This window comes from Notamacropus eugenii, chromosome 1 (genome assembly GCF_028372415.1).
Source record: "Notamacropus eugenii isolate mMacEug1 chromosome 1, mMacEug1.pri_v2, whole genome shotgun sequence".
Lineage (NCBI taxonomy): Eukaryota > Metazoa > Chordata > Mammalia > Diprotodontia > Macropodidae > Notamacropus > Notamacropus eugenii.
Window position 1 is genome coordinate 567,904,659 of NC_092872.1, and position 26,010 is coordinate 567,930,668.

General features: G+C 35.2%; 1 protein-coding gene across 1 annotated transcript in view; it reads left to right on the plus strand.

Annotated features, from left to right (window-relative positions):
• Nucleotides 1-26,010, plus strand: part of MYOM2 (myomesin 2) — a 161,063-nt gene that overhangs the window by 116,343 nt on the left and 18,710 nt on the right. The window contains exons 24-32 of the mRNA XM_072634369.1: nucleotides 1,353-1,397; nucleotides 1,932-2,068; nucleotides 8,563-8,707; nucleotides 8,825-8,884; nucleotides 11,727-11,794; nucleotides 13,768-13,881; nucleotides 14,220-14,307; nucleotides 14,928-14,966; nucleotides 24,466-24,571. Coding sequence (XP_072490470.1) covers nucleotides 1,353-1,397; nucleotides 1,932-2,068; nucleotides 8,563-8,707; nucleotides 8,825-8,884; nucleotides 11,727-11,794; nucleotides 13,768-13,881; nucleotides 14,220-14,307; nucleotides 14,928-14,966; nucleotides 24,466-24,571 — 802 coding nt within the window. The remainder of the gene's footprint in view (nucleotides 1-1,352; nucleotides 1,398-1,931; nucleotides 2,069-8,562; nucleotides 8,708-8,824; nucleotides 8,885-11,726; nucleotides 11,795-13,767; nucleotides 13,882-14,219; nucleotides 14,308-14,927; nucleotides 14,967-24,465; nucleotides 24,572-26,010) is intronic.

Genomic DNA, 26,010 nt, shown 5'->3' on the forward strand with positions numbered 1-26,010 from the left:
TACTCAGAATGGCAGTATAACATAACATAGTGGTTGCCTTTGAAGTTAGGAGTTAAGAGAACTTGGGTTCAAGTCTTGCCTCTGGTACATAATAGCTGTGTGAATGTACCTCTCAGTACATCAGGTCACTCTCTAAGGCTATATAAATTGTGGAGGAATAGCTGGTCTTCATTGATGGAGAGAGTTCGATATATGGATGAGATCTTAGGTCTGGAAACTATCTCTCCGCCTAGATCTTCCCACCCTTCCTATCTTCTCTCCCAATCATATAGTCATAAAACAAAAAAGTAAAAGTCCTTAGAGATTATCTGGTCATCTACTCTAATTGTGTCACTTTACAATGTAGTCTAACTTAAAAAAAATAACCATATGTCACAATGATAAATGATATTTGTGACAGGCTTTCTGGTGGACTAGAATTTACCAAGGAGTTCTAGTCAGAAAATCTAGGTTCAAGAAATAGCTAATTTAAGGTTTGTGTGAGGCACAGTGGATACAGTGCTAGCTTGGAGTCAGGAAGATTCATCTTTCTGAGTTCAAATCTAGTCTTAGACACTTATTATCTGTGTGGCCCTGGGCAAGTCACTTAACCCTGTCTGACTCATTTTCCTCATCTACAAAATGAGCTGGAAAAAGAAATGGCAAACCTCTTTAGTATCCTTGCCAAGAAAATCCTTAATGGGGTCATGAAGAGTTGGACATGACTGAAAAACAACTGAAGAACAACAAAATTATCTCTACTGATGCAGGCTAAAAACCACTCCATGTTTTAGTAGACAATCTTCATGAGTTTGCCATGAGACTAGCCACCTAATAATAAATGCAAATAGGCCCCTTTCTCTAAGCCTTTATAGAAATCTGGATGTTCCAGAGTTTATATCATTTGAGAATCCAAGTTCTTCATCCAGGTCAGGAATGTTAGGTGTTAGGATTAACACCTAGATCTAGATCTTCTTACTCTAAATCTTGTGATCTTTCCATGATATCACATATGTATGATGTCTACAATGGCTTTGTTTTTAATCCTACATTTATTAAGTATCCTGTTTATTGTAGTCCATTGTATTACTTACCCTAGGTAGTGATTGACAAAGTAACAATATTAATTTTCAGTCAGTTTGAGGTTGGGGGTTGTGGGAATTCCAGTTTAAACAATTTATCAAGTTTACACTTCTAATAAAATTCAGACAAGATTTTCCTTCTCTCCACAAGTTTAATTTTGCTAATATGAATTAACTGTTGCATTTCAGAGTTTTAAGTTATTATTTCAATGCTTTCTCTTAGATGGCTTGAAAATGTCTGAGTCCTTTGGACAAAATCAATTAAAAACTCAAACTTTTTCTTTATTTTAGAGCTTGAACGCCTGATGGCACTCAGCAACGAAATAAAGAATCCCAGTAAGTAAGCCTACAAACTGCAAATCTAATATACAATCATAAATGGGATAGGATCATGTGTATTACAGTGGGAAGATCTCTAAGGAACAACTCTGGGAAACCAACGGCCTCATTTTTATCCTCCTCGCTCGCAAGCTGATAATCTATTCATTTAAAACAAATATTAGCTTGTACTGTAGCTTGTAGGAATATTTGTCATTCAAGCAGTCTTTTGAAATCTGGGTTTAGTATGGGCCATGCTTAATCCTGGTGGGATGTCTATCAAAAGAAATCCTCAGCCATTGTATTAAATATATATAGAAAGCTAGATTGTGTTCACACACACATAAGTCACGCAGCATGAGGCTTTAAAAGCAACAACAGGCTAAAGCATAGTTTGATTTTTTTTCTGGTTTTCATAATCCTATTCAATACTCCAGGGTTTTGCATTCTCCAAAAATTTAATAACCAGAATTGATATTTTCCTACAAAATGCCGGTATTCTTTCTCACAAGGATTCATGCATTATTGACGTGATTTCTTTTCTTCCGGTAGCGATTCCTTTGAAATCAGAACTAGCTTATGAGATTTTTGATAAGGGCCAGGTTCGTTTCTGGCTCCAGGCTGAGCACTTATCACCGGATGCCAGCTACAGATTCGTTATTAATGACAGAGAAGTTTCTGACAGCGAGGTAAGGTCACATGTGGACATTCTGGGTTTTTGGCGAGGGCTAAGATTCACAGTGGTAGGGTAGTTGTTTATATCAATATTCTCTGTTTATTTTCAATACTTACTGAGCTGCCAAATGTGGGGGTGGGGGAGGTTGGTAAGATGAATTAAACTTTCATATAATATGTAGAGTGTGGGTTTAGTTTAGATAGGAAATAATAAAAATGATCATTTGTTTATATTTTCAATTGTAAATAATTGAACAATTACTTCATTTGATCTTCTCAACAGCCCATTCATGCAAAAATCCCAGTTTTATGTATTAGAAAACCATAACTCAGTGACTTCTCTAAAGTCACACAACTTCTAAGCAATATAGCTGAATCTCAAGCTCAGACTTTCTGACTTCTTTCTGCTATGCAGAATCGCCAAAATCTTGGAGTTGGAAGGGACCTCAGAGGTCAATTAATTCAATTAACAGTTAAATACAAATTCTTTCTACTACACTCACAGCAAGTGGTTTGCTTGATGACCACCAGTGAGGTAGAACTCCCCCCCCCGCGCCCCACTTCCTGAGTTAGTCTGTTAGACTTTTCGATAATTGTAATTGTTAGGTTTTTTCCTCTTTCTTTAAGCCAAAAACAAATCTGCCTCTTTGCATCTACTATCCATGGCTCTTAGTTGTGCCCTCTGGGACCAAGAAGAGCATGTTCCTCCATGACAGCATTTTAGATACTTGAATACAAGTGTTATCAGTCCACCCTACCCTCCATCCCTCAACCCCAAACTCTTTTCCAAGTTAAACACTGCCAATTTCTTCATTGTATCCATATAGGATAAGGTCTCAAGGTTATTCCTCACCATCCTGATCATCCTATTCTGGGATGATACTTTTCAGCTTATGTCCTTCCTACAGTGAATTGTGCCATGCTCTATATGTAGTCTGACCAGAAATTAAGCATAATACTGTATCTAAAAACTGGATTGGTTTCTCTGTGTTTAATATCATGGTATATTGTTTATCAATACTGGTCTTACAGTTCCTGAAGCACCTTTCCCTTCAGTTTTTTTAACCACTAGTCTTTCAGAGATGAGAAATACTTTAAAAACTAGACCTGTGTGAATTTGAAAATGGCAAATGATGTTTTATTATCTCTATGGGGAAAAAAGTTCAGATTGGATTTGATTTTGTGAAAAGATACAAGTTCTTTGGGGATAAGTTATTTTTTAATAAATCTGTTTGTCTGTTCTTGATAATGACATTGATTCTGCTTGATTCAGCATATCATGAGTGATGACTTCCTTCCAACAAGATCTTTTCCTAATAGGAGGGACATTGTAGCCACTGGTGCCTATAAATTCCTTTGTCATTTAGATTTACTCCTAGAGATAGAAGGCTTGAGTTGAAATGATGAGAAAGAATACAAAAAGTACATATTTTTTTCTGTGTTAGACAACGTTTTATTTTATGCTGCAATTCAGCCTTTAATTTTTTAAGTCAAAAGGTAGCATTGCTACATGTAGTGTGCAAGGTAATAACCATCTTCTTTGGATAATAGCTAGCATTTATGAAGCACTTTAAGGCTTGCAAAACAATTTTAAATATTATGTCATTTGAGTTCTCACAAGTCTATGAAATAGGTATTATTATTATTAGCCCCATTTAACAGATGACAAAAGTGAGTCTGGAAGAGGGACAGGGGTCATCCAGCTAGTAGCTCGCTAGTATTTATATAGGACTTTAAGGTTTGCAAAGTACTTTACATGTATAATCCTGTTTAATTCTCACAACAACCCCATTTTACAGGATCACATAGCAAGTAAATTCAAACTCCTATGTTTTTGAATCCAAGTTCAACTTTCTCTACGTCATGCCACCCAACTGTTTTAAATAGGGTAGGATCACAGAGTGACAAGGGACATCAGAAATCAAAGAATCACAGAATGTAAGAATTGCAAGCAACCCCTAAAGTAATCATATTAAATTTAGATGAACTAGAAGGTATGCCTTCTTTAACATATCTAGAAAGGAAGAACCTCAGGAAGGAGGAAACTATTAATACTCAAAGCAGCCTATTCCACTTTTTGAAAGTTCTAATTTTTAGGATTTTTCCCCCCGAAATCAACTCTTGATTAATCTCTTTGCACCTTCCTCCCATTGTCCAAGATTTTGCCCTCTAGTCAAGTAGAACAATCCTAATCCCTCTTCTGAATGGGGACCCTTCAAACCCTGGAACATAGCTTTCATGTCTCCTGTGAGTTTTCTCCTTTCCAGGCTAAACACTCCCTGTTTTTTTAACCAATCCTCATATGGTATAGACTCAAGACTCTTCACCATCCTTCAGACTTTTTTAAAACTTATAAATATCCATTTTAAACTATCTCATCAGAACTAAAGTATAACGTCTTATGCATGGGTACAAAAATATCTTCATACGGGTAAGAGAAGTGGATAGACAACAATTTGTCTGAAATGATATTCAATATGAGAACTGAGGAAAGCAGAGTATAGTCAGACTTTCTATTCCTGGAAAGTTGTCTCTCTTAAAGCAGCTCTAGATTGCATTAACCTTTTTGGGTGATCCACCACACTGCTAATTTATACTGAGCTTGCAGTGAGCCTAAGTCCCTAGATTCTTTTCAGTCAAATTCCTGTCTACCATGCCTTATTAGTACTTGTGAAGTTGATTTTTTTTCCTTCCAAGTACAAGACTTACAATTTTACTTATGGAATTTCACTTCATTAGATTCAGTCCAATGCTTATCTAGTTCACATCTCTCTATCTTCTTTACCAGAATAGTATGAGATAGTTGATCAAATATTTTGCTAAAATCTAGACAAATTATATCTATAGCTTTCCCTTCCATTATCACTTTAATAACTCTGTCAAAAAGTAAATACCATGAAATGTCCTCTTCCTGATGAAGTCATGCCTGACTTTTCTGAAATTATTGCTACTTTACTGTATGTCCAGCACTCCATTCATTATGCCCTGCTCTTTTTACCACCATACCACACTACTGACTATGTAGAGCTAAATGCAATGCCCTTGGTCTCTGCTTGAAGCACACTTGGTTTATTTAAACTCTTCTTCATGGTACACACAAGGTTTAAGACAGAATTCTAAAAAAATAGATATTTTGTGATATCCCCACTTGGCAAGTTCTCATTCTTTTTACTTTCTCTCTCTGTCTCTTTGTCTCTCTCTCTCTCCACACACATATACGTATACACACATACACATGCATGTGTATATGCATACATATATACACACAATATATACAAATACACAATGCATGTATATATGTATATACATGTGTGGATATACATATATACACATATGTATATATACGTATGTATGTATACATATATGTATATACATGTATGTATGCATATACACACATATACATACACACATGTACATATACACACACATATATAATAGTGGCCAAAGAGTCAGGAATCTGGATGGCTTGGGTTCGAGTCTAGCCTCTGATTTTGATACCTAACGAATGTGGGATTCTGGGGAAATCAGCTTAATCTTACTGTTCCAGGCAACTCTCTAAAGTGCTTAAGATTCAGAGAAGATTCTATCGTGCATGAGTGGAGGGAGTTTCCTCGCTGGGAGCTCTCTATATTGATGAAATCATAGGTCCATTCTGAGAAAAAAAAAGGCAAGACTTTCTTATGGATTGAAATCTGATATTTAAAGTCTAGTTAATATCTCCCAAAAGAAAGATGGCACTTCTTTATAGAACTATATCACTGAGGGGGTGACTGATTTCTAGGTCACCTTTGGCTTCTTTTTATTATTTAAAAGAATAATATTAACTAAATGAAAAATGTCTTGGACATGGAGTAGAAGATTCTTGGTTCAGGTCCTTGTTTTACCACTTATTTTATTTTTACTTTTACCATGTAATACCATATTTAGCTACGTGACTGTACAAATCCTTTTGTTCTCTCTGGATCTCAGTTTCCTTATTTGTAAAATAGCTAAGTTGGGCCAAATTGTTTTTGAAATCCGTTCCAGAGTTAAATCCTATGCAATTTAGCCTAATTTAACATTATTTACATAGTACTATTTGATTTTCCCTACCTGCCCTTAAAACTGATGTCACAGCTACACATCTAATTTTCCAAAGTGCAGCTCTCCTATTTCACTTTTTTAATTAGTAACCCGCAGGTGACTTTTACATCTGAAGATTGATGCTATTTTGTGAAAGTCACATAAAAGCTCATATTTACGGCACCCATAAAATCATTGAACTTTATCTTGCTGCATATTGGCAATAGAGAGCAGTCTAATTATTTTCTAAAACTGGCCCAGACACTGCAGTGTAGTTGCTGAATACATTTCAATAGACTATTGTACTGTTGAGAATTTTGTTTGATTCTTGTTGCCGGCTAGAGATATATTTTCTTTCTTGAACCTAATTAGAATAAGGTGCGATAGTTACCTTCTTAAAGATGCTTGAAATAAGCTTAATGGAATCTAAATAGCAGCAATTCTGTTTCTACGTTTTAAAAATTCTACCCTTTGGCCCTAGAGAATCAAGGATTGGGGGAAAACACTAGACTGAACACTCATTACTTCTCTCATATTCCATCCTTTCCCTGGCTCCTGGGCATCTTGATAAACAAAGTTCATTTCCGGAGCTGAGTCATCTAACTCTCTCTCTAGATAATTATCTCATTCTTCACACTGTCTCTTTTTAGTATTCACCACCTTAACCTTCTCCTTCACCTAAGCATCTTTGAACCCCTGCTCCTCGTTTCTTGTTATCCTAATCTCTCTTCCAATTTTCTGAGACAGAGAAGGCTAAGTGATCTTATACAAATACAAAATGTGTGAATTGCATTCATATTTGATGATATTGTAATTTCAGTTTTAAAAATGATCTTCCAGCTTTATAATAAATAAAACGCCAAACTCAAATCCATATTTGATTAAGCTCCCCATGGCAATGGGCATTAGCCTCAAATGGCAATTAACACATGGCAATTAGACTTACATGCCAATTAGCCTCAAATAATGCTTTTTAGGCCATAATACTTGGAATCAGAAGAACCTTGTTTATCCAACCTGAGAGCGATCTCTACTCCGTAATCGAGCAGTCATGAAGCATTGCTTCAATGTTAGCTCTGTGCTTAGTTCTGTGCAGAGAGCTATGATTCTGTTAGATCTTTCCTGATCTTAGCTCCTGGTTAGACACACTTTCTATTCCCTCAGAATGCTTTTGTTTTATGTGTGTTTATTTGTATGTGCACACTTAGCATACCTCTAGTAGAAAGTAAGCTCTTTGAAACGGATGTTTTTTTCTCTTTGTATCTCATAAACTTAGAACAGTACATTGTGCATATAATAAAAATGATAATGCTGATAATCACTACCATTCATACACAATGTTTGCAAAGTGCTCGGCATGTTTTCTATTTTGAGCCTCAAAACAAGTAGGTACTATGATTATTATCCCCATTTTAGAGATAAAGAAACTGAATCTGAGAGAAAGTAAATGACTTGCCCAGGGTCACACAGGTAGTAAGTATTTGAAGCAGAACTGAAATTCAGGTCTTTCTTACTCTAGGTCCTGCATTCTATCCGTAATACCACCTGGCTGTGCCTCGTAATATGCACTTTATAAATATTTGTGAATTAAATTGGATAGACTATGTGGTATTTTTAGGTGTTAGAGATCAGAAAAAGAGGTTATAATTGAAATTGTCAGGAAGGTTTGCTAGAGGAGCTAGGATCTGAACTGAGCTTTAAAGGATGAGAATGATGAAAAAGATGTTTTTGCAGTCAAGGGGAAGAAGATGTGTGAAGACAGACATATGAATAATCATAATGTATGATAAGCTTCAATACAATTTAATATGGCAGGAGATTATTGGGGCATAAAATTGGACAGAAGAAAGAGAGTTAGACTATGATCTTAAGAGTAAGCCACAGAAGTTTAGATTTATTTGGGAGGGGTAGTAGATGAACTTTGTAGTTTCCATACAAGGTTGCTATTGTGATAATGTTTGACATTCTAAATATCTGACTGAACTAACATTGAAATATCAGTACAAATATGCAAAAATGTCTTTTGCTGAGTGTAGTTGTAGCAGAGAAGTCAGACAGAATTCATGACTCAAACTGTTCTCCTTCAGGAAATAACCCAGTTTAACAAATTGTGTGTTCCACATAGCATTCTTTTCCCACTTCTACAAATGAAGCACCTTATGAAGATATTCCCTTTAAGCTACTGAAATAGAATTTGAGTCTGATAGCTTTCAACAAAATTTGCATTTCCTATGTATTATTTGGGTTGCCAAAGTATTTTGTAAAGAATAGTTCAGTCTTTGATAACATCTCTTTAAAGGTTTAATAGATTATGTAGCTGTCTGAGGTAAAAGGACATATCTATATCTACACATACATACATACATACATACATATGTATACATATGTGTGTATGTAAATATTAGAGTTACATTGTGCAATTATATATTTTGTTTCCTCCTTTTAGACACACAGAATTAAGTGTGATAAATCAACTGGCATCATTGAGATGGTAATGGATCGATTTACTATTGAAAATGAAGGCACCTATACTGTGCAGATCCATGATGGAAAAGCCAAAAATCAATCTTCATTAGTTCTCATTGGAGATGGTATGACACATCCAATATTAGCACATGCCCATAAAAGGCACTTTAGAGTAAATACATTTGAATTGCTAAATGACTAAATTCTGTTTCCTGTCTTTTCTTCTCACTGCTGAATTTTAGCATTTAGGGCTGTCTTGGATGAGGCTGAATTCCAAAGAAAAGAATTCCTCAGGAAACAAGGTAAATAGTTCAATTGGATGTTCCCTAAAAGACCCAAATTAAACTGAATGTTCTATTCAAAGTGGGACCTATATAAAGCATAGTAATTCTAAATAAAGGCCATTTAAATGGTCTAATTTCCTTAATAAGAACTATTTTATTAGATGACTATACTTATCCTTAGCAAGGAGAAGATTCACTCATTAATGGCTCCACTATTCTCTTGGGATAGTCCCCAAATTTGGTTGTCATTTTTAGCATCTCTTTTCCTTCACTTCTCCTGTCTGATTTATCATAAAGTTACATTTTTCTGCCTTTGAAATAGTTTTTTTTCCACTTTGCACTTCCATTGCCACCACCATTTTGTCATGCCTATATCCTTTTCCTATCTACCCTAAACATGAGTGCCAGATTCGTTTTTCTAAAAACTGTTGTGCTATCATTCCTTTCTTCAGAGACCAACAAAATAAAGTCCCAACTTTTCAGACTATCTTTTAAAGCCCTCCACAATATATTTCATTTTTATATTCTTAAAGCCTAGCGCAATTCCTAGCATATAGTATAGATAACAAGCATTTATTAAACAGTTACTATATGCAGAACACTGTGCTCATACCACTGGTTGAGGATTGGGAACATAATTGGGTTTGCCTAATTGACTTTGCAGTTTATCATGGGGGGAGGGTAGAAGACAGATTAAAAAAATGTTACTTCTTATAAATAGGACATTTAAAGGAAGTTGGAGGGCATCAGGAAAGTCCTCCAGAGGAGGTGACCTTTGAATTGGGCATTAAAAGATGGGGAGAGATTCACAAGGTGAAGAGAAGGGGAGGAAGGTATTTTCAATTAAGGAAACAAGGGAATGAAAAGGAAGACATTCCTTTCCTAGTGCTCCTCAACATAAAATTTCCACTCCTTATTGTCTTCTGAACTCATTATGTTCATTCCCTTGTGAAAAGATTGCCATTGTTATTATCTTTGCATGGAGACTTTCACCCCTCCTATCTCTCAACTTAAATTATATACATTCCTACAAGTCTTCTTTCAGCCCTAAATTCTTTGGTAAGCAGCATTGCCTTACCACTTTAGTCCTCTGTTATCTCTTCTTTCTGTGAACTCCTATGCCACTCTGTTCTGCTACCTATGGTTTTATGGGAACTCATATCCTCTTAGATTGTTAGTTAATGATTTCTTCAACATGCATGATGCCTTCCCAATGGGATAGAAGCTCCCTCTCGGCAGGGACCACATGCATTTGTGCATTGTTCTGTTTTTGTTTTGAACCATATTTTATGCTTCTTTTAAACCTTTTATAGGATTGAATATAGTGCTGACCACATAATAATCCCTAGGCAAATACTTGCTGACCTGAATTGGCAGCTGAATACTTACACTAAATATAAAAAGATTCTATACCAGGGCTGATATTATAGTCATTTCCAGCAAAATGTTCTTTTGCAGATAGATTGGCCTACCTTCAGACATCCAGATGATACCTGAACAAGTTTATTTTGCTCATTAGAAAATACTTCTGAGGTTTCACGGAATCACAAAATTTCAAAGTGAAAAATAGGCTTAAGAATTTTAGTTAGATGATTTTAAAAAAGCAGTGGAAGTGATTTTTATTTGGCAGAAATTTGCTTCTTTTATTTAGTTCAAGTCAGTCATAACTTTGTATTTACATTGCTATCAACCTTCTTTCAGAAGTCATAAGATGTATATGGATACTCTTGTTTAATTTTATTTGATCCGGATGATGATTTCTTCAGGATGGGGGACTTCTTGTGTGGAAACTCCTCCCTTTTAATGCAGATCAAGGATTTATTTGTGACTTATAGTCTTATAGAGTCACTCTGAGCCCTGAGTCCCAAAGTAATTTCTCCTTAGTCATGCAACTAATAGGTGTCAGAAATAAGACCTGAACGGTGGTCTGTGTTACTGACTCCAAAGCTGGTCACAGTGCCTTTAATTACTAGAGCTACAAAGAAAAAAAATAATTTCAAAAACATATTTATTATGGTCTCAAATATAGTCTAACTGTTCTTTAAATTATTTATGCAAATGAAACCCAGAACACTTTTGTATGCACGAAAGTAATACTGTACTATTAGAAAGTAGGATTTATTATACTTAGCATGCCTCATGGAAATCAAGCTTGCTTACTTTTATTCAGGCTTAGTTCATATTTCTTAGTGGACAAAACTGTTTTACTTTATCTGTTTCCATATTGTGGATCCAAGCAACTTAATGAACATTGAAGGTAATTTCTTATAACAAACTGCTATATTATTGGGAACATTTTATATATGCATTAAAAAAAAATGAAAAAACCTAAATACTCTCCATCTCTTCTCAATTTATATTTTTATGTATTATAGTAATACTATGCTTTAATACTTGCCTATCATTCACTTTTCCATTTTATTTTTTACAAAGACTATTTATTAAAAACAAAACAAAAGTTGCTGTCATTTATTTTCTAATTCTTTACTGGTGAAGTGTGATATGTGAGGAGCAGTGGTAGGTTAAAAGCTTGTTTATCTCTTCTCTGCTAATTTTACCATTTTAGATGTTTTATGCATTAAGCCGTTGAATATTCAGCCATAAATATGCCTTGGGCAATAAAATAAAGTTTCAAGATTATTCTTTCTAAAGGGAAATAGATATTGGATGTCAGCAAGAATGAGAGATAAGACTGTAAGTTTTCTACTTGGCAATACAAAGTCCAAAAGACACTCAGCACTAGGCAAATGGTAGCCTGAAAAATAATGATCTTGGTTTTAAGCTGCACAACAATTTGCCTTATCATAAATGCATATACTGGTTCTTTGGTATAAATTCACAACTTTTTATTTTTCCTTAGGTCCTCATTTTTCAGAGTATTTACATTGGGATGTTACAGAAGAATGTGAAATTCGACTCAAGTGTAAGGTGGGAAATATATTAAGCAAGTGTTATGAATCCATAGTCCATTAAGACAGATTTTCCATGAACAATATTACTTGCTGATCAATTACTTATAACAGTGATACATTGAATCATGTGGCTTTGAGCAAAATATCAAGACATTTTTTATATATTCATTCATTTACTTATTTATCCATTCTGAGATCCTTCATGCTTATCAACCAATAGGTACTTGATTTAAAACTGAACTTGTTTTCTAATGAAAACAACATATTATTTTGGAATGAAAAAGTAAGATGAAGAAATTTTTAAAGTATACTTGATACATTTTACTTAAAATTTTGGTCATTTGAATTCAAGAAGGAATCTGTGGGCATGAAATTCTTTTAACATATCTTCATGGTCCTGCCTCTCCTCTTTTGTATAGGATTTCCATTAGGAAATGAACAGTAGATTTGCTAAGAATTAAATGATCCTTTTTGGTTAATAACACAGTGATAAAAATAGGTCTTCATTGCTAACAAATGTGGAAATATGCATTCCATTTTATGTTATCTTTGTCACATATTTATATGTATTGAATTAATCTCAAGGACTATTCTACAAGTCATTAAAAGGGTTTTTTGTTTGATTAAAAGTCTGTTTTCAGGAATACATAGCTTAGTAGTGTAAAATTTCAGTGGTCCTAAATTAATATAAATATATCTTTTATATAAAAATATGGAAAGGACATTAAGGTATTTTTGTGGAAGATTTTTCCTATGAGAGGATATTGTGTACTGTAGTAGATAGATTGCCAAACCTAGAGTCGGGATGAGCTGAATTCAAAACCTGTCTCTAACACTTGAGTGTTAGTTGTTGAGTGACAATGACCATGTTGAGTGACAATAACCTCTCTGAGGCCCAAGTAGCTTCCTAAGATTTATTTGCTTAGCTATAGTGGATTTATAATCAATATCAGTATTCTACTGATAGAATCAATTGATGTATTTTCCCGTAAGAATCCTTTACCATAAGTTTAGTAACAACTAATATTGTTTTCTTTTTTCCACATTGAAACAATGGCAAATTGTGAATTTTGAGCAAAGTTGAATGGAGAAACTAAGAAGCAGGGCACTTTGTCTAAAATTTCAACTAAAAATCAGTTTCCTTAAAAATATTTTGTCTCATGTTAGCAGCTCATTCAGTGTATGCTGCTTTTCATTATTTTTGCTTTTGCCATGACAAGGCTTTCTATTTTCAAGCACTTTGTAAATTTTAGCCTACTGATATAAGGTACAATAATTCAGGGTTTAGAAATCATGACTCTAAAGTATATTACATTACTTTAGGCTACCACAAATCCCACAGTTTTTTCACCTGTGTTTATCAGTTTGTGTTCAGGTAGAATTTTGGAAAATGAGAATGGAAAGTTCTTATTCAGTCAGGTTAACTAACCATACTTTGAGAGAATGGGAACTTTCTCTGACCTGTGGGATGGTGCAAAGTGTAATCTTTAATTCCAAATGGAAATTAGAAGTTGCATTTCATCTCATTTGCCAGATAACTCACGTTCTAATCAAGCTCTCTAAGCTGGAATTGTTGAGAGGTGAGCCAGTCTATATAAACTATTGCCTGAAATATTCTCCCTTTTTGTAGTCCCTTCTTTTACCCATAATAAAAAGCCTATGCAGTTCTCTAGATCTCTAAGGGAATATAATTCTATTTAGAAAATACAAAATAGATTGTATAATGCCTTTATATATGGCATTGTTGATTATTGCTGACTAATTTCATGGAATGAAAACTCAAATATCTTTTGGCATGAAGTAGAGAGGGTTTAATTATCTCAGAAGCTTTAACTTTAGAAGTCTTCTCCCCACCCCCCCCACCATTGCTAGCAGAAACAGAGTACATAAGAGCCAGTTGGATATAACATGCTAATTTGTAATTCAACATCAAAATCACATTGTTTTAGGTGCTCTAAGACAATGTGACTTATGTTTCCAATCTGATAGGTGGCAAACACAAAAAAAGAGACAGTTTTCAAGTGGCTAAAGGATGATGTTCTTTATGAAGTTGAAGCCTTACCTGATCTGGACAGAGGACTGTGTGAACTACTCATACCAAAGGTATAGTGGATTGAATGACTTTTTTTAAAAATTTTTTTAGAATAAAAATGGAAATGTTTGCTAGTAATATTAACTCATAAAAGATACATTATTTTCCCAGTTGATTAAGACTTTGAATTTCATGTATATTTAATGAGAAATTATTAGAAAACTTAACTCCTATATTTTTAATTGTATATGGCTATATTATAGAGCTCTAGAAATATGAGGTACCTCAGAGGTTCTGGTCTAGTCCCTAAATCCAGTAGATAAACATCTGCTTAAAAAGTGATCCTCTAGTCTCAACTCAGAGATCTTCAGGGTTAATTTCATACAACTATAACATGCTTTATTTGTAGTTGTCCAAGAAGGATCAAGGTGAATACAAGGCAACATTGAAAGATGATAGAGGCCAAGATGTATCTACTCTTGAAATAGCTGGCAAAGGTAATGTTTTTTAAAAGCTTTCTTTGTTCTACAAATATATATATGTATATATATATATATATATATATATATATATATATATATATATATATATATATATACATATACATATATATATTCATTTACCCAGTAGTAGATTGTAAACCATAAGAATTACATTCATGTGTGTTTTTAGATAGAACACCTATTCTTCCGTCAGATGTATTAAGGTAGAAGAAAACATATGTGTGCTTTGTTCCCTTCAAAATTGTTTTGATGTTTTAGGGGAAGGAGATAGTAACTAGTGCTTATGCAAACTGCTGTGGCAGAACATCAGTCTGGAACCAAGGTTCCTCCTGCCATTGTCATTAGGAACATGATGCAAATAACAATGAACCAATTCAATTAAATATTGAGTTGAATTTATAAGAAGTAAAATGTTCTTGTTCCTTGTTTAAAAGGTGGGGAGGCACTAGCCTAGAGATGATTTGACCTTTTTATGGATAAATATCGCTATTTTTATGTGCCATTTTTCAAACTAACACGACAATTTCCTGTATCAGTTTAATTAAATTAAAAAAAAACCCTGCTTTCTGAGAAGATTATACATTGTAATGGTACATTTCCCTTTTCCATTTTAGTGTATGATGATATGATCTTGGCAATGAGTAGAGTCTGTGGTAAGTAAATGCTTTCTAATTTTCAAGTCGTTTTTGGTGCTCCAGCTACTATATCCTGAGATAGGCATTCGCTTCTGTAGAGGAAAGCTAATGAAATTCAGTCCATGTCTAATAGGAAGCACTCAATTCAGTCTCAGTGTTATGATGTGAGTTGGTTCAGAGGTGTTATTTTAAGCAAGTTACGCTTTTTATTTTACTTTAAATAATTGGGTTTAGACTCCATGATTAGACACTTTATTTAATTTGTTTTTAAGATTATTCAGATATTTATTTGCTTTGTGATTGCTTGCAAGAAAAAAGCATATTAGAGAAGCAGGCACCATAATATATCAGAGGCAGTGTAATATAGAGAGAGGACTGTTCTCAAAATCAAGAAGACCTGGTTTCAAGTCTTGCATGTGACATAAACAACTGTGTGACCACCTCGGGCAAGTAACTTAAATTTCCAGTGTACCAGGCCAGTCTTTAAGACTATTAAAATGTGGAGATGGTGTTAATAATTGTACTGTTAAGGAAACTTCTTAATAAGCCTAGCTCACTGTATATTTTCAGTGCTTATCCAAGGAATATGTGTTGGGTATAATGGATAGAGAAATGGGTCTGGAATAAGGAAGACCTGAATTCAAATCCAGCCTCTGATATCTTACTAGCTATGTGACCTCGGTTTGTCTCAGTTTCTTCACTTGTAAAATAGAGACAATAATAGCACCTACTTCACAGAGTTGTTGTGAGGATCAAATGAGACAATATTTGTAAAGTGCTTAGGTCAGTGCCTGGCAAATAGTAGGCACTTATAAAGGATATTCTCATTACTATTAATGCTATTTATTCTTGTTGGTGAACTAATTCAATGAGCTTCCTAGTCAATTCATCCTCATGTAGTCGATGTATATTTTGTATACACAATTTTTCCTTCAGGGTTTGCAGGGCCTGTGGTTTTTGGTGGTTATAGATATCACTGAACAACAGTGTGGTGTTGTGGGCCATGGTGTGATCAGCACAGCATCATACATTAAATGGAAGCATCTTAAGATCTTCACCATTTATAGGGAAACTCTAGTTCTACTTAGACTTCATTTAGGACATCTGCCATGACAGTGTTGGTTACTTATTGGCAAGGATTTGCTTTCTAAGTCTTAATTTTGACTTGCTATTGATGAGAGTTATCATTGTGTCTTTCTGCCTCATTTAAAGTACATTCCTCATTTGACTTCAGAACAAGCTTATGAATTATATTGGATAGGTATAATTTTATCCCTAAACTGCCTAATGAAAGAGACTTTCTCTAAACCATGAATTGAATGGGGAATGGGTGAGGGGGCTTTTAATTAATAGGTCAGACACTACCCCAAGAATAATGAAGCTTCCTTTTGAGTGTAAATTAAGCCCCTTTAAAGGTACGTTAACTCCAGTAGGCCACTAGGGTACCATTGCCTAAAAGACCATTCTAGAATGTTGTTAAAAGGTATTGTTTCAATGGCCTGAATGGTACTGCACTGAGAAAACTAATTCACATTCAAAAGGGCCTTATGTGCCCAAATGATGGTTTTCTCAATTTACTCAAGAAAGAATAGATTTAGATCACAGTGGTTATTTTCATGAGGACTTTTGTGGTAGCTCTTGCACATACCAAGAGAAATCATCACATTAAAACAAACAAAAACTAAATCCTCAAGGAAAATGTCTCTTGCAATTTAGCCCACTCAGGTTGAAAAGGAGTGCTCTTTCATCACTAATCAGTGACTCTGTATTATTTAAAAGGAGCCTTGTCATGTTAAAGCTAGCCAAGGAATAATTGAGCTTTGATCATTCTTGAAATATCTAAGGGTAATGGTGATTAATGCCATCCTCAGTGGAAGGCTGTAAGTTTTATAAATGTTGATTTACAAAAGTTACATCACACATATTAGTATGTAAGGGGGTGACGTGTGTTCTAATTAAAAATAATCTAGCATCTCCTTGTAAAGGTGATTTCATCAAATATTGTACTTGGGTATAGCTAATACCAGGAGATGCCAGTGTGGTGGAATGTTAGCTCCTTGAACATAGGAACTATTTTGTTTTTGTCTTTGGTATTCCCAGTGCCTGGTACATTCTAGGTGCATGGTACATGCCTGTTACATAAATCCAGTGACATCACTCCAAGAACGTATTGAGCTATGCTAAGGTTAACATTTAAGGAACTTTTCCTTATTTTCAGTTCCCTTGATTTCAGTTCTGTTATTTGTAGTCAGAAGGTGTATACAGGATTTCCTGCCTGCACCAGCCAGAGTCCAAGTGATAGATATAGTTTCTTTGTATTCTATCTCTTTGGAGTATGCAAAATTTTTCTTAATGCTTTAATATTTTTGCCACAATCAATGAAAAAGAGAAGTGGAGGTGTGAGACAGAAATACATCAATTTTTCTCCTGTCAGACATTTTGAAAAGCAGGGAGAACTTGACATTGGGGTGATATTTATTAACTTGTTTTTAGATTGTAGAAATATAGGTGATTGTCTTGGAAGGAGGAGGGTCAAGAAAGTCATCCTTGACAGAACAATGGGTGGCTTTCTTTGTCTCTTCATGTTTGTACTCTTTTGTGTTCTATGTGTGCCCTTGGGAAAGGCTTTGTGCATTGGATTGTGCGTAAAGCTGTCTGAAGCATAAATACCGATGATGGTGGTAATGAGGTGATGACTGTATGTCATTGGGTCAGTGACAGCTACTTTCTTGACAATATTTTCTGAGACATTCCCCTTTTTCTTGGTTCACAAGACCTAGACTTACAATTACTCTATATTGCCATATTATTGTGCAGTTATTTTTATCTTGTAGTGAAACACTATACATTTATAAATTTAAATAGAATTGTATTGGGATAATTTAAACATAATCTATTAATATTAATGATACTATTTTGTCTGACTTCTCAATGTATGCGTCTTCTGCTGGATAGGTACCTTGAATGTGTCTATAAACTTAAGCTGTTATTCATAAGCCTCAGAAACTGTCAGAAGATTGTGCTGTGTACCTAATGGTATGAAGGTCACAATATACATGAACATAGTTCAGCCTAATCTGTACCCTTTTCACCAGAAAAAGAACCAGCTTCTTTACTGACATTTTTTTTGGGGAGAAGTGGCAGACCAGATCTGTGATTTCCTTGCTATAGAAAGTCCCCGATAAGGAAATGCCCTCTAGAAAAGCAGATTAGTAGTTGCTCTGCAACTCACAGAATTAGAGAGCTAGCTACTTGGGATACTGAGAATTTAAGTAATTTGCTCACTATCACACAACCACTACGTGTCTTCCTGACTCTGAAGCCAGCTTTCCATCCACCACAGTAGGGTGATCATGCCATATTTCCCTATTATATCCATGGTATTTCGAGGGCACTTTGTAAATGTTTGAGGTTGCCTTCAAGTAAGTATATCATTTTCTGAAGGAATCAAATCCTTGAGCTAGTATTATCATGTACAGGACAGAGTAGATATATGAGGCCAAAGTAATGCATTAAATTTAGCATCATACAATTTTAGAATTGAGTGTGTATATATTGGTTAAAGATCGTTTAGTCCATCTCCCCTTAATTAACATATGAGAAAATGAGCTCCCTCCCAAAATTTAAAATTTGATTTGTCAATAGTTATGCAGCTAGTACAACTAGTAGATTTCTTATTTCTAGGCTTTTTGTCTTAGGCCTTCCTAACAACTCAAGCATTTTTATTTTTTTCATGTCAATTCTAAGAAATCTTCCACAACTGAAAAAAAGGATAGCTAGGGAAAAACCACAAATGGTTGTGACATTTAAAAAATAAGTGATCCTAAAACTGGATGTTGAAAGAATCATTTTTATTAAATGTCTGTGATTCTGTTATCACATACATGGTCTGATTTAAATGGCAAAGGCTATACTTATCTGATGAATTAAACATTCTTAGCAGTAGCTACAAAAATTCAGTTTTTTAAAACCTGGTCCACTGAAAATTTTAGCCATAGCAATTTGGAGGTGCTCTATAGATAAAACAACATGTTTGACTGCATCTTGTACAATAAATTTTAAATGTCAAAATACTGAACATTTTTTTTTCCAGTTGCTTATTTGCATCAACTGCATGATGAGTAAGTCAGAGAGTAAAAATTCTCTTCACTAGTTAATGCTATTCATGGTCAAAATGTTTCTTGGAAATTAGGCACTTGTAATCTGATTACTCAGGAAAGGTATCCTGTGGTTCTTTCTTCTCAGTGGCTGACAAAGTTAATTACCCACTGATTTGCTAGTTATAATGAAGCCCATATGTTTCTATAGAGTGTATTTGAACTCAGTATGTGAGGCTTTATTATTAGCATTTAGGGGAACTACTTGACAACATTCATACGTGTTGAGTTTAGAGATTTTTTAGAATTTTCTTATTCTATAGAGTCTTTTTTACAGAGGAAAACAGAGGAAAACTGTTTATATCTATACCCTGAAAAAGTACTTAAAACTACTATGATGTATCTTAAAAAAATTTTTTTTTCGCATATTCCCTTAATATACTAGGTCAGGTTCCCAGTGGTCTAAAACTATTATTTTCATGGATTTCATTCATTTATTTTTCATTCAACAAATGTGTATTGAGTATGTACTATGTATAAAGTGATACACACCTATCAGAGAATCATAGACTGTTAAAACTAGGAGTGGTCTTAGCATGGGAGGCAATATGGTGCGGTGGAAAGATCACTAGGCTTGGTTTCTGTGAAGCTGGGTTCAGATACTGACTCTGCTGCTTACTATACACATGACTGTAATTCTCATCCCTTCTAGGGATTCCAGTTTCTTCCTTTATAAAAATGAAGGGGTCAGATTAGTTTCTATTTGTAAATCCTCTGAGTCTAATTAACTACTGTGATATTATCTAACCCAACTCTCTCATTTTGCAAAGATGGAAATAGAACCACAGGATATTAAGTGATTCTGTCTTTAGTGTTGTTAATTAGTCACCATCAAGTGGAGGTGGGTAGGACAGACTTTACTTTTAGTTATCTAACCAAGCTTTCAGTATTCCAGGTCATTTATTCTCCATTGTCCAGAATTTTCTTGAGAGAGGGGGTGGACAGAATAAGGAAATATAACATTCCAAATTGTCTTTTGATTGGAGAGGTAAAGAAGGCACACTCTCTCAAATTAAGGCTATAGTAAAATCTTTATATGTGACCCTGTTCAGGAAGGTTAATAGAGGAATTCCATTATGCTGTCACCTAACCCATTCATGTCACTGGCATTATTTTCTTTGTCATTTATAATTTCATATCAAAGAAAATATCTTTTCCCTCCATTTAAATGGTGAATGGGAATAGGTTCATATCTACTGTCTTCTTCCTCTCCCTCTCTCCCTCAAGAACAGTTGGGAGACAACTCTGAAAATGCTGTTTCAAAAGTCAGCAGTGTCTCCTTATTATCAAATCATCGCAGTATCCTCTTCTTAGCTTTTGTCATCATTATCTTAGTATTTACTGTAGGTGCTTATTCCCTTTGTTATTATGCTTTGACACCACAACCTCCTGGTTCTCTCCCTGTCTCTCTGATTATTCTATGTGGTGTTTCCTCTGGCTCGACCTGCTATATTGGGCTTGTTTATTAAAGTTCCTAGATCTTTTTCACATTCACTCTTATCCAGCATCTCTCCTCCATCCTGTAATGGTTTGATTGGTTTTTTTGAAATGGAGTGACTGCAAATTGAGCCTTGTGTTCACTGTATGTACTATCTTTGTACCTAGAACTTGATTCATAAGAACTTGTTTGATTATGTAATTTAAATAAAATCACATAAATGATGCAGTACATAGAATGCTGGATTTGAAGTCAGGAAGACTCCTCTTCTTGAGTTCAAATCTGATCCTAGGCACTAGCTATGTGCCCCTGGGTAAATCATTTAATCCTTCTTCCCTCAGATTCCTCATCTGTAAAATGAGCTGGAGAAGGAAATGGCAAACCACTCCAGTATCTTTGCCAAGAAAACCCCAAATGGGGTCATGGAGAGTTGGACACAACTGAAATGATTGAGCAACAACAATGAAAACAACAATTAATACTCAGTTAGTGGAACAATGGATGTCCTTCCCTCAACTTTTTTTCATCTCTCCTCCTTCTATAAATCTACTCACCTCTCCCCCTTTCTATGACCTGACATTCAGATCTTGCACCAGATCTTCAGCTAAGTCATCAACTCCACCCCCACCCCAACAACATTAAACTTCCCTCACCTGTATTACTTGGGCAATCAATTGACTATTTCCTTCATCCTAGACTCCCTCACTTTTTTGATTTTTTCCTATGGTCAAAATATCACTCTCCTAAATTGGATCCTTTCTACAAATATTCTAGATATTCTCTTTTTACTTCAAGCTCTATTCCCTCTACTCCCTCACTTATGATAGAGGACCTTAGCTCTCACTGAAAAAAAATTGAGGATGTTATTTTCTTCTTCATCTTTATGACTAGAAACATATTTTAATCTTGTCCCTAATCCTAGAGAAAAAAAAAATCTATCTTCTTCTTTTGAAGACTAACCCCTCGACTTGATCACTGGTTTCCTTTTCTATTCCTCCAAAAGGAAGTTTATTCCATACTTAACCTCTTCCCTCACCAGCACCTTTAATACTTCCTTGGCACTGGCTTCTAACTCTGCCTTCATTTGTACTTGTTCTTCCATTTTGGAAAATTAAAAACAAAATATTTTGGATATTCTCCATTTTAACTACTGTTGTTTATATTGACTTCCAAAATGTGTTTTTTTAACCTACTGCCTATATTTCCTTTTTAACCTTCATTCTCCCCACATACTGAAACTTCCTTCTCCATCATAATGAACCAATGACCTATTTGTCAAATCCAAAGACTTTTCTCAGCCCTCATTCTCCTTATATCTTTGTTAATCACCTCATCTTTCTCTTGGCTTCTATGATGCTACACTATCCTGCATCTGGATTTCTAGTTCTCACCTTTTGTCTGAGTCACATTGTTAAATCTCCAGTAACCCGCTATACATTTCCTTGACTTCACAGTGAAAAACAAAATCAAATTCACAACTTCCAAAACTGACCTATTTCTAACTTCCTTAATTCTGTCAATGTGATAGTCATTCATCACTCACCTAGATATATAATTTTGGAATCCACTTTGATTCTTCCTCCTTTTCCTCATTGTGTGTACCTTACCTATATTGATTTGGTTACCAAATCCTTTGATTCTTTATGAGATCATAAGATTTAGACCTGTGAGGGAATTTAAAGATCCTTTAAGGAAATCAGGGCTTAGCAAAGTCAAATGACTAACCTTCCCTAAAATCACACATATAATAAATAGTGAAACCAGGATCTCTGGATATATTCTTCCTTTCTGTCACTTCTTTTCCATTCCTAAAACTACTGCTCCAGTTCAGGTACTTGTCACCTCACATTTAAACGTTTCTTATAGTTTTCTAACAACTATCTACTTGCTATGATCTCTATCCCATGCTGTAACTAGAATGCATTTCCCTATTGCCTACAGAATGAAGTACAAACCCAGTATGGAGTTTTAGTTTCTTCACTGCTTGGCTTCTCTTTGGCCTCATCTATTACTTTATCAAATGAACCTTCCCCTTGAGCCAAACCAAGCAACTCATTGTCTTCCAAACATACCATTCATATTCTCACCCTCTTGCCTTTCATCGTACCTTCGTTAGTGCTTGTAATGGTACCTTTCCCTTCTCTGACTTTCTAAACTTCACTCATCCACCAAAACTGAGCTCAGATTCCACTGGTTCAAAGCAAACCAATTTTCTAATGCTTATGATGGGTCAAGAACAATTCTCTGTGTTGGGAGGTACACATATGAGTAGATCATGATTCCTGCCCTTCAGGATATTTCCACTTATTTGGAGAAGCAAATGAAGAGCTGAAATAAAGCATTTTATTAATCCCTAAAGTTGCAGAGGTATCAACAAAGAGTTATAAGAAATCCAAGAAGGAGAGTTCACTTCTCTTTGGGGAAACTTTTCATTTGGGAAAACATTCTGCAGAAAATTACACAGGACCTTGAACTTTGAGGGACAGAAACATGCAGAATTGGAAAGGAAGTGAAATAAGTTCCATGCATTGGAGACAATGTAAGTGAATTCAGAGAGGCAGGGTAAAGTTGAGATGAATTTTAGAAATGTAAGTTGAGTTGAGCAGAAAAAAAGTTTGAAACAGTCATGTAAGACAAGGCTAGAATTCAAACCCAAGTCCTTTGAACCACTTCATTTGCCTCTTCAAACAATGAAAATATTAACAAGGTTTTGCTAAGTGCCTATTATGTCCTAGTACTATACTAGGTGGTGGGAATTCAAAGACAAAAATGACATGGTACTTGCTGACAAAGAAATCATACTTTACTGGAGGAAACAATGTGTATATATCTATGAGTAGGGCAATTTAGGTGGAACAGTGAATACATAAAGTGCCTGGAGTCAAGAAGACTAATTTTCCTGAGTTCAAATCTTGTATCAGAAACTTACCAGCTGTGTCTCTCTGGGCAAATCACTTAACCCTGTCTGCCTCAGTTTCCTCATCTGTAAAATGAGTTGGAGAAGGAAATGGTAGACCACTTCAGTATCTTTGCCAAGAAAATCTCACACGGGCTCATGAAGAATCAGACACAACTGAAAAATGACTCAAAAACAACAACATATATCTATGAGTATATTACACAAATATATTTATGCATTTATATTATGTATATAAAATATAAGTAAAGATAAATGCAAGGGAATATTTTGATGAAGCTACTAGCATCTGGTGGGTGGAGAGGGAATCAGGAAAGGTTTCTTATATCGTAGAAGCTGCCACTCAAATTAAGCTTTAATGCAAAGCTTAAGTTTAAAAAAAATGCTATCGTGTTTCCAACAAGGATTCTGCTCAAAGCATTGAAAGAATTAAGCATATTTAGTCTGAAGAGCAGGAGATTCTAGGAGAAGATGATAATGTGTAACAGCTTTCAAGTATTTGAAAGGCTGACTTGTGGAAGAGGGATTGATAGAAGGAAAATCTTGCTAACTACTTGAATAATTCCAAAGGGGAATGTACCACCTTAGGAGGTAGTGATTTGCCCTTCCCAGATGTAAACAAAGCCTGGATTACTGTTCTTTGGTGATATTGCAAGGGGGATTCTTTGTCACCTGTGTGTTGAGGGAGATTATCTGAGGTCCCTTGAAATTCTGCAATTTGTTAATTATCTGACTCTGTGATACTCTTCAATGCATAGCATGGGGTTACTCATGTATCTAGTCAGTACATGGTGAACACTTGTTGAATGATTCAATGAATGAATTTTCTTTGAATATAGAAGAATGCATATTTGCATTGGAATAAACTTTAAAATATGCAAGAATCCTCATTTGTTTTGTGAATGAGAATTTTGGAGTGTCACAGTCGAAAAATCTGGCCCTAACACAAATGTTTTCTCTGCTCAGATTCTTTTCCCCAGGTCTAAATATGTGTTTTTTCTGCAGGCAAATCTGCTTCTCCATTAAAGATACTCTGTACTCCAGAAGGGATAAGGCTGCAGTGTTTCATGAAATATTTTACAGAGGAAATGAAAGTGAACTGGTATCACAAGTAAGTAAATGAGTGCATAAATTTCACATTAGCAATAGGCTGTAGCCCTGGTATAGCCCCTGGGGGAAAGGGTTGCCACGAGTAAATGCTGCACAGAACTGAAAATGGGAAATTATCAGATTCCTTTCCAGATGTCATCATTGTATAATATGTCATTTGCCCTCTTTTTGCCCTTGTCCTTCCTATATTTGAATGGAGAACACCTCATTGAAAAGTTACATATATGTACAACTAAATATCCTGAAGTTTTAGACCAGCAGGCATTTATTAGTTGCTTATGGAAGAACAGATGCTTTATATTTGCCAACATGCTTATTGACAGGTATTAATTGTATATTTCCTCTTAAGCCATTGCACATTGCCAGCAATGACTTATATGCAAGAAATGACACTTAAGATATTCTCTAGGAAGTCCATGATCAGCAAAAGAGGTAGATCAGTTGGGTGGGGAAAGAAAGTTGGACAGTCCAAGTTTGTCATACTTAGGTTAAAAGACTTAGAGGTGAGGTTTTCAACGTGTTAGGTGGTTTCTCTAAGGAAGATTTGTAGGAGCAAGGTATAGGATGAGAAGTTATGGGTGGTTTGGCTCTGTACCATTGGAAAAGTAACCACATTGATGAATACTGAAGTTTTTTTGTTTGTTTGTTTTAAGTATGACATCTGTGATATTTTCAGTCTCAGAAGTCTGTATCTTAGAGTGTTGACACCTTGTACATGTATTATTTAGGAGGCCATGAACATTCTGACTTTCTACAGTTATTCTCACAGTTCCCTTTACTTGTTCATTGTGCATACTGTAGCCTGGAATTGTTCTTAAAACAGAGGTGCTGATTTCCTTTGAGCGAATTTTTGTCATCTTCATTCAAATAACGTTAATGAGATGTGCCTAAGAGCAAGGTCCTTTGTAGACTGATTTCCTATTTTGTTTATGAGTCTCAGGAATCGAGCATGTAAACAGGGTATGCTTTTCGTGGATTTGTGCATTGTTCCAGGTGACTTTATCAACATGAGTTCTAATTGTCTATCCTCATAATCATGATTGACCTCATGAGTAGGTAGAGTCAACAGTGGCTGTTGTTTACTTGTTGGTGAAGGTGCTAGCATCTGGCAGGGGTGGTGGGAAGTGGGGGAGAGGGAATCAGGAAAGGTTTCACATATAGTAGAAGCAGGTACCCAAATAAGCTTCAATGCAGTGCTTAGCTTAAATAATGGTATCTTATATTTCCTACAAGGATTCTGCAGAAAGCATTTGAGTGAATTAGGCATATGTATGGGAAATTCTTAATCACCCATGTGTTGAGCTAGCTTATCTCTGAGGCCCCTTGAAATTCTGCAGTTTGTACAGGGTACTTAAGGAGGGGTTCCTGCTCCTACAAATATTTCTCACCAGGTAATTCTGTCGATTCTTTAACTTCCACATTACCTTCCTCCCTTGTTAA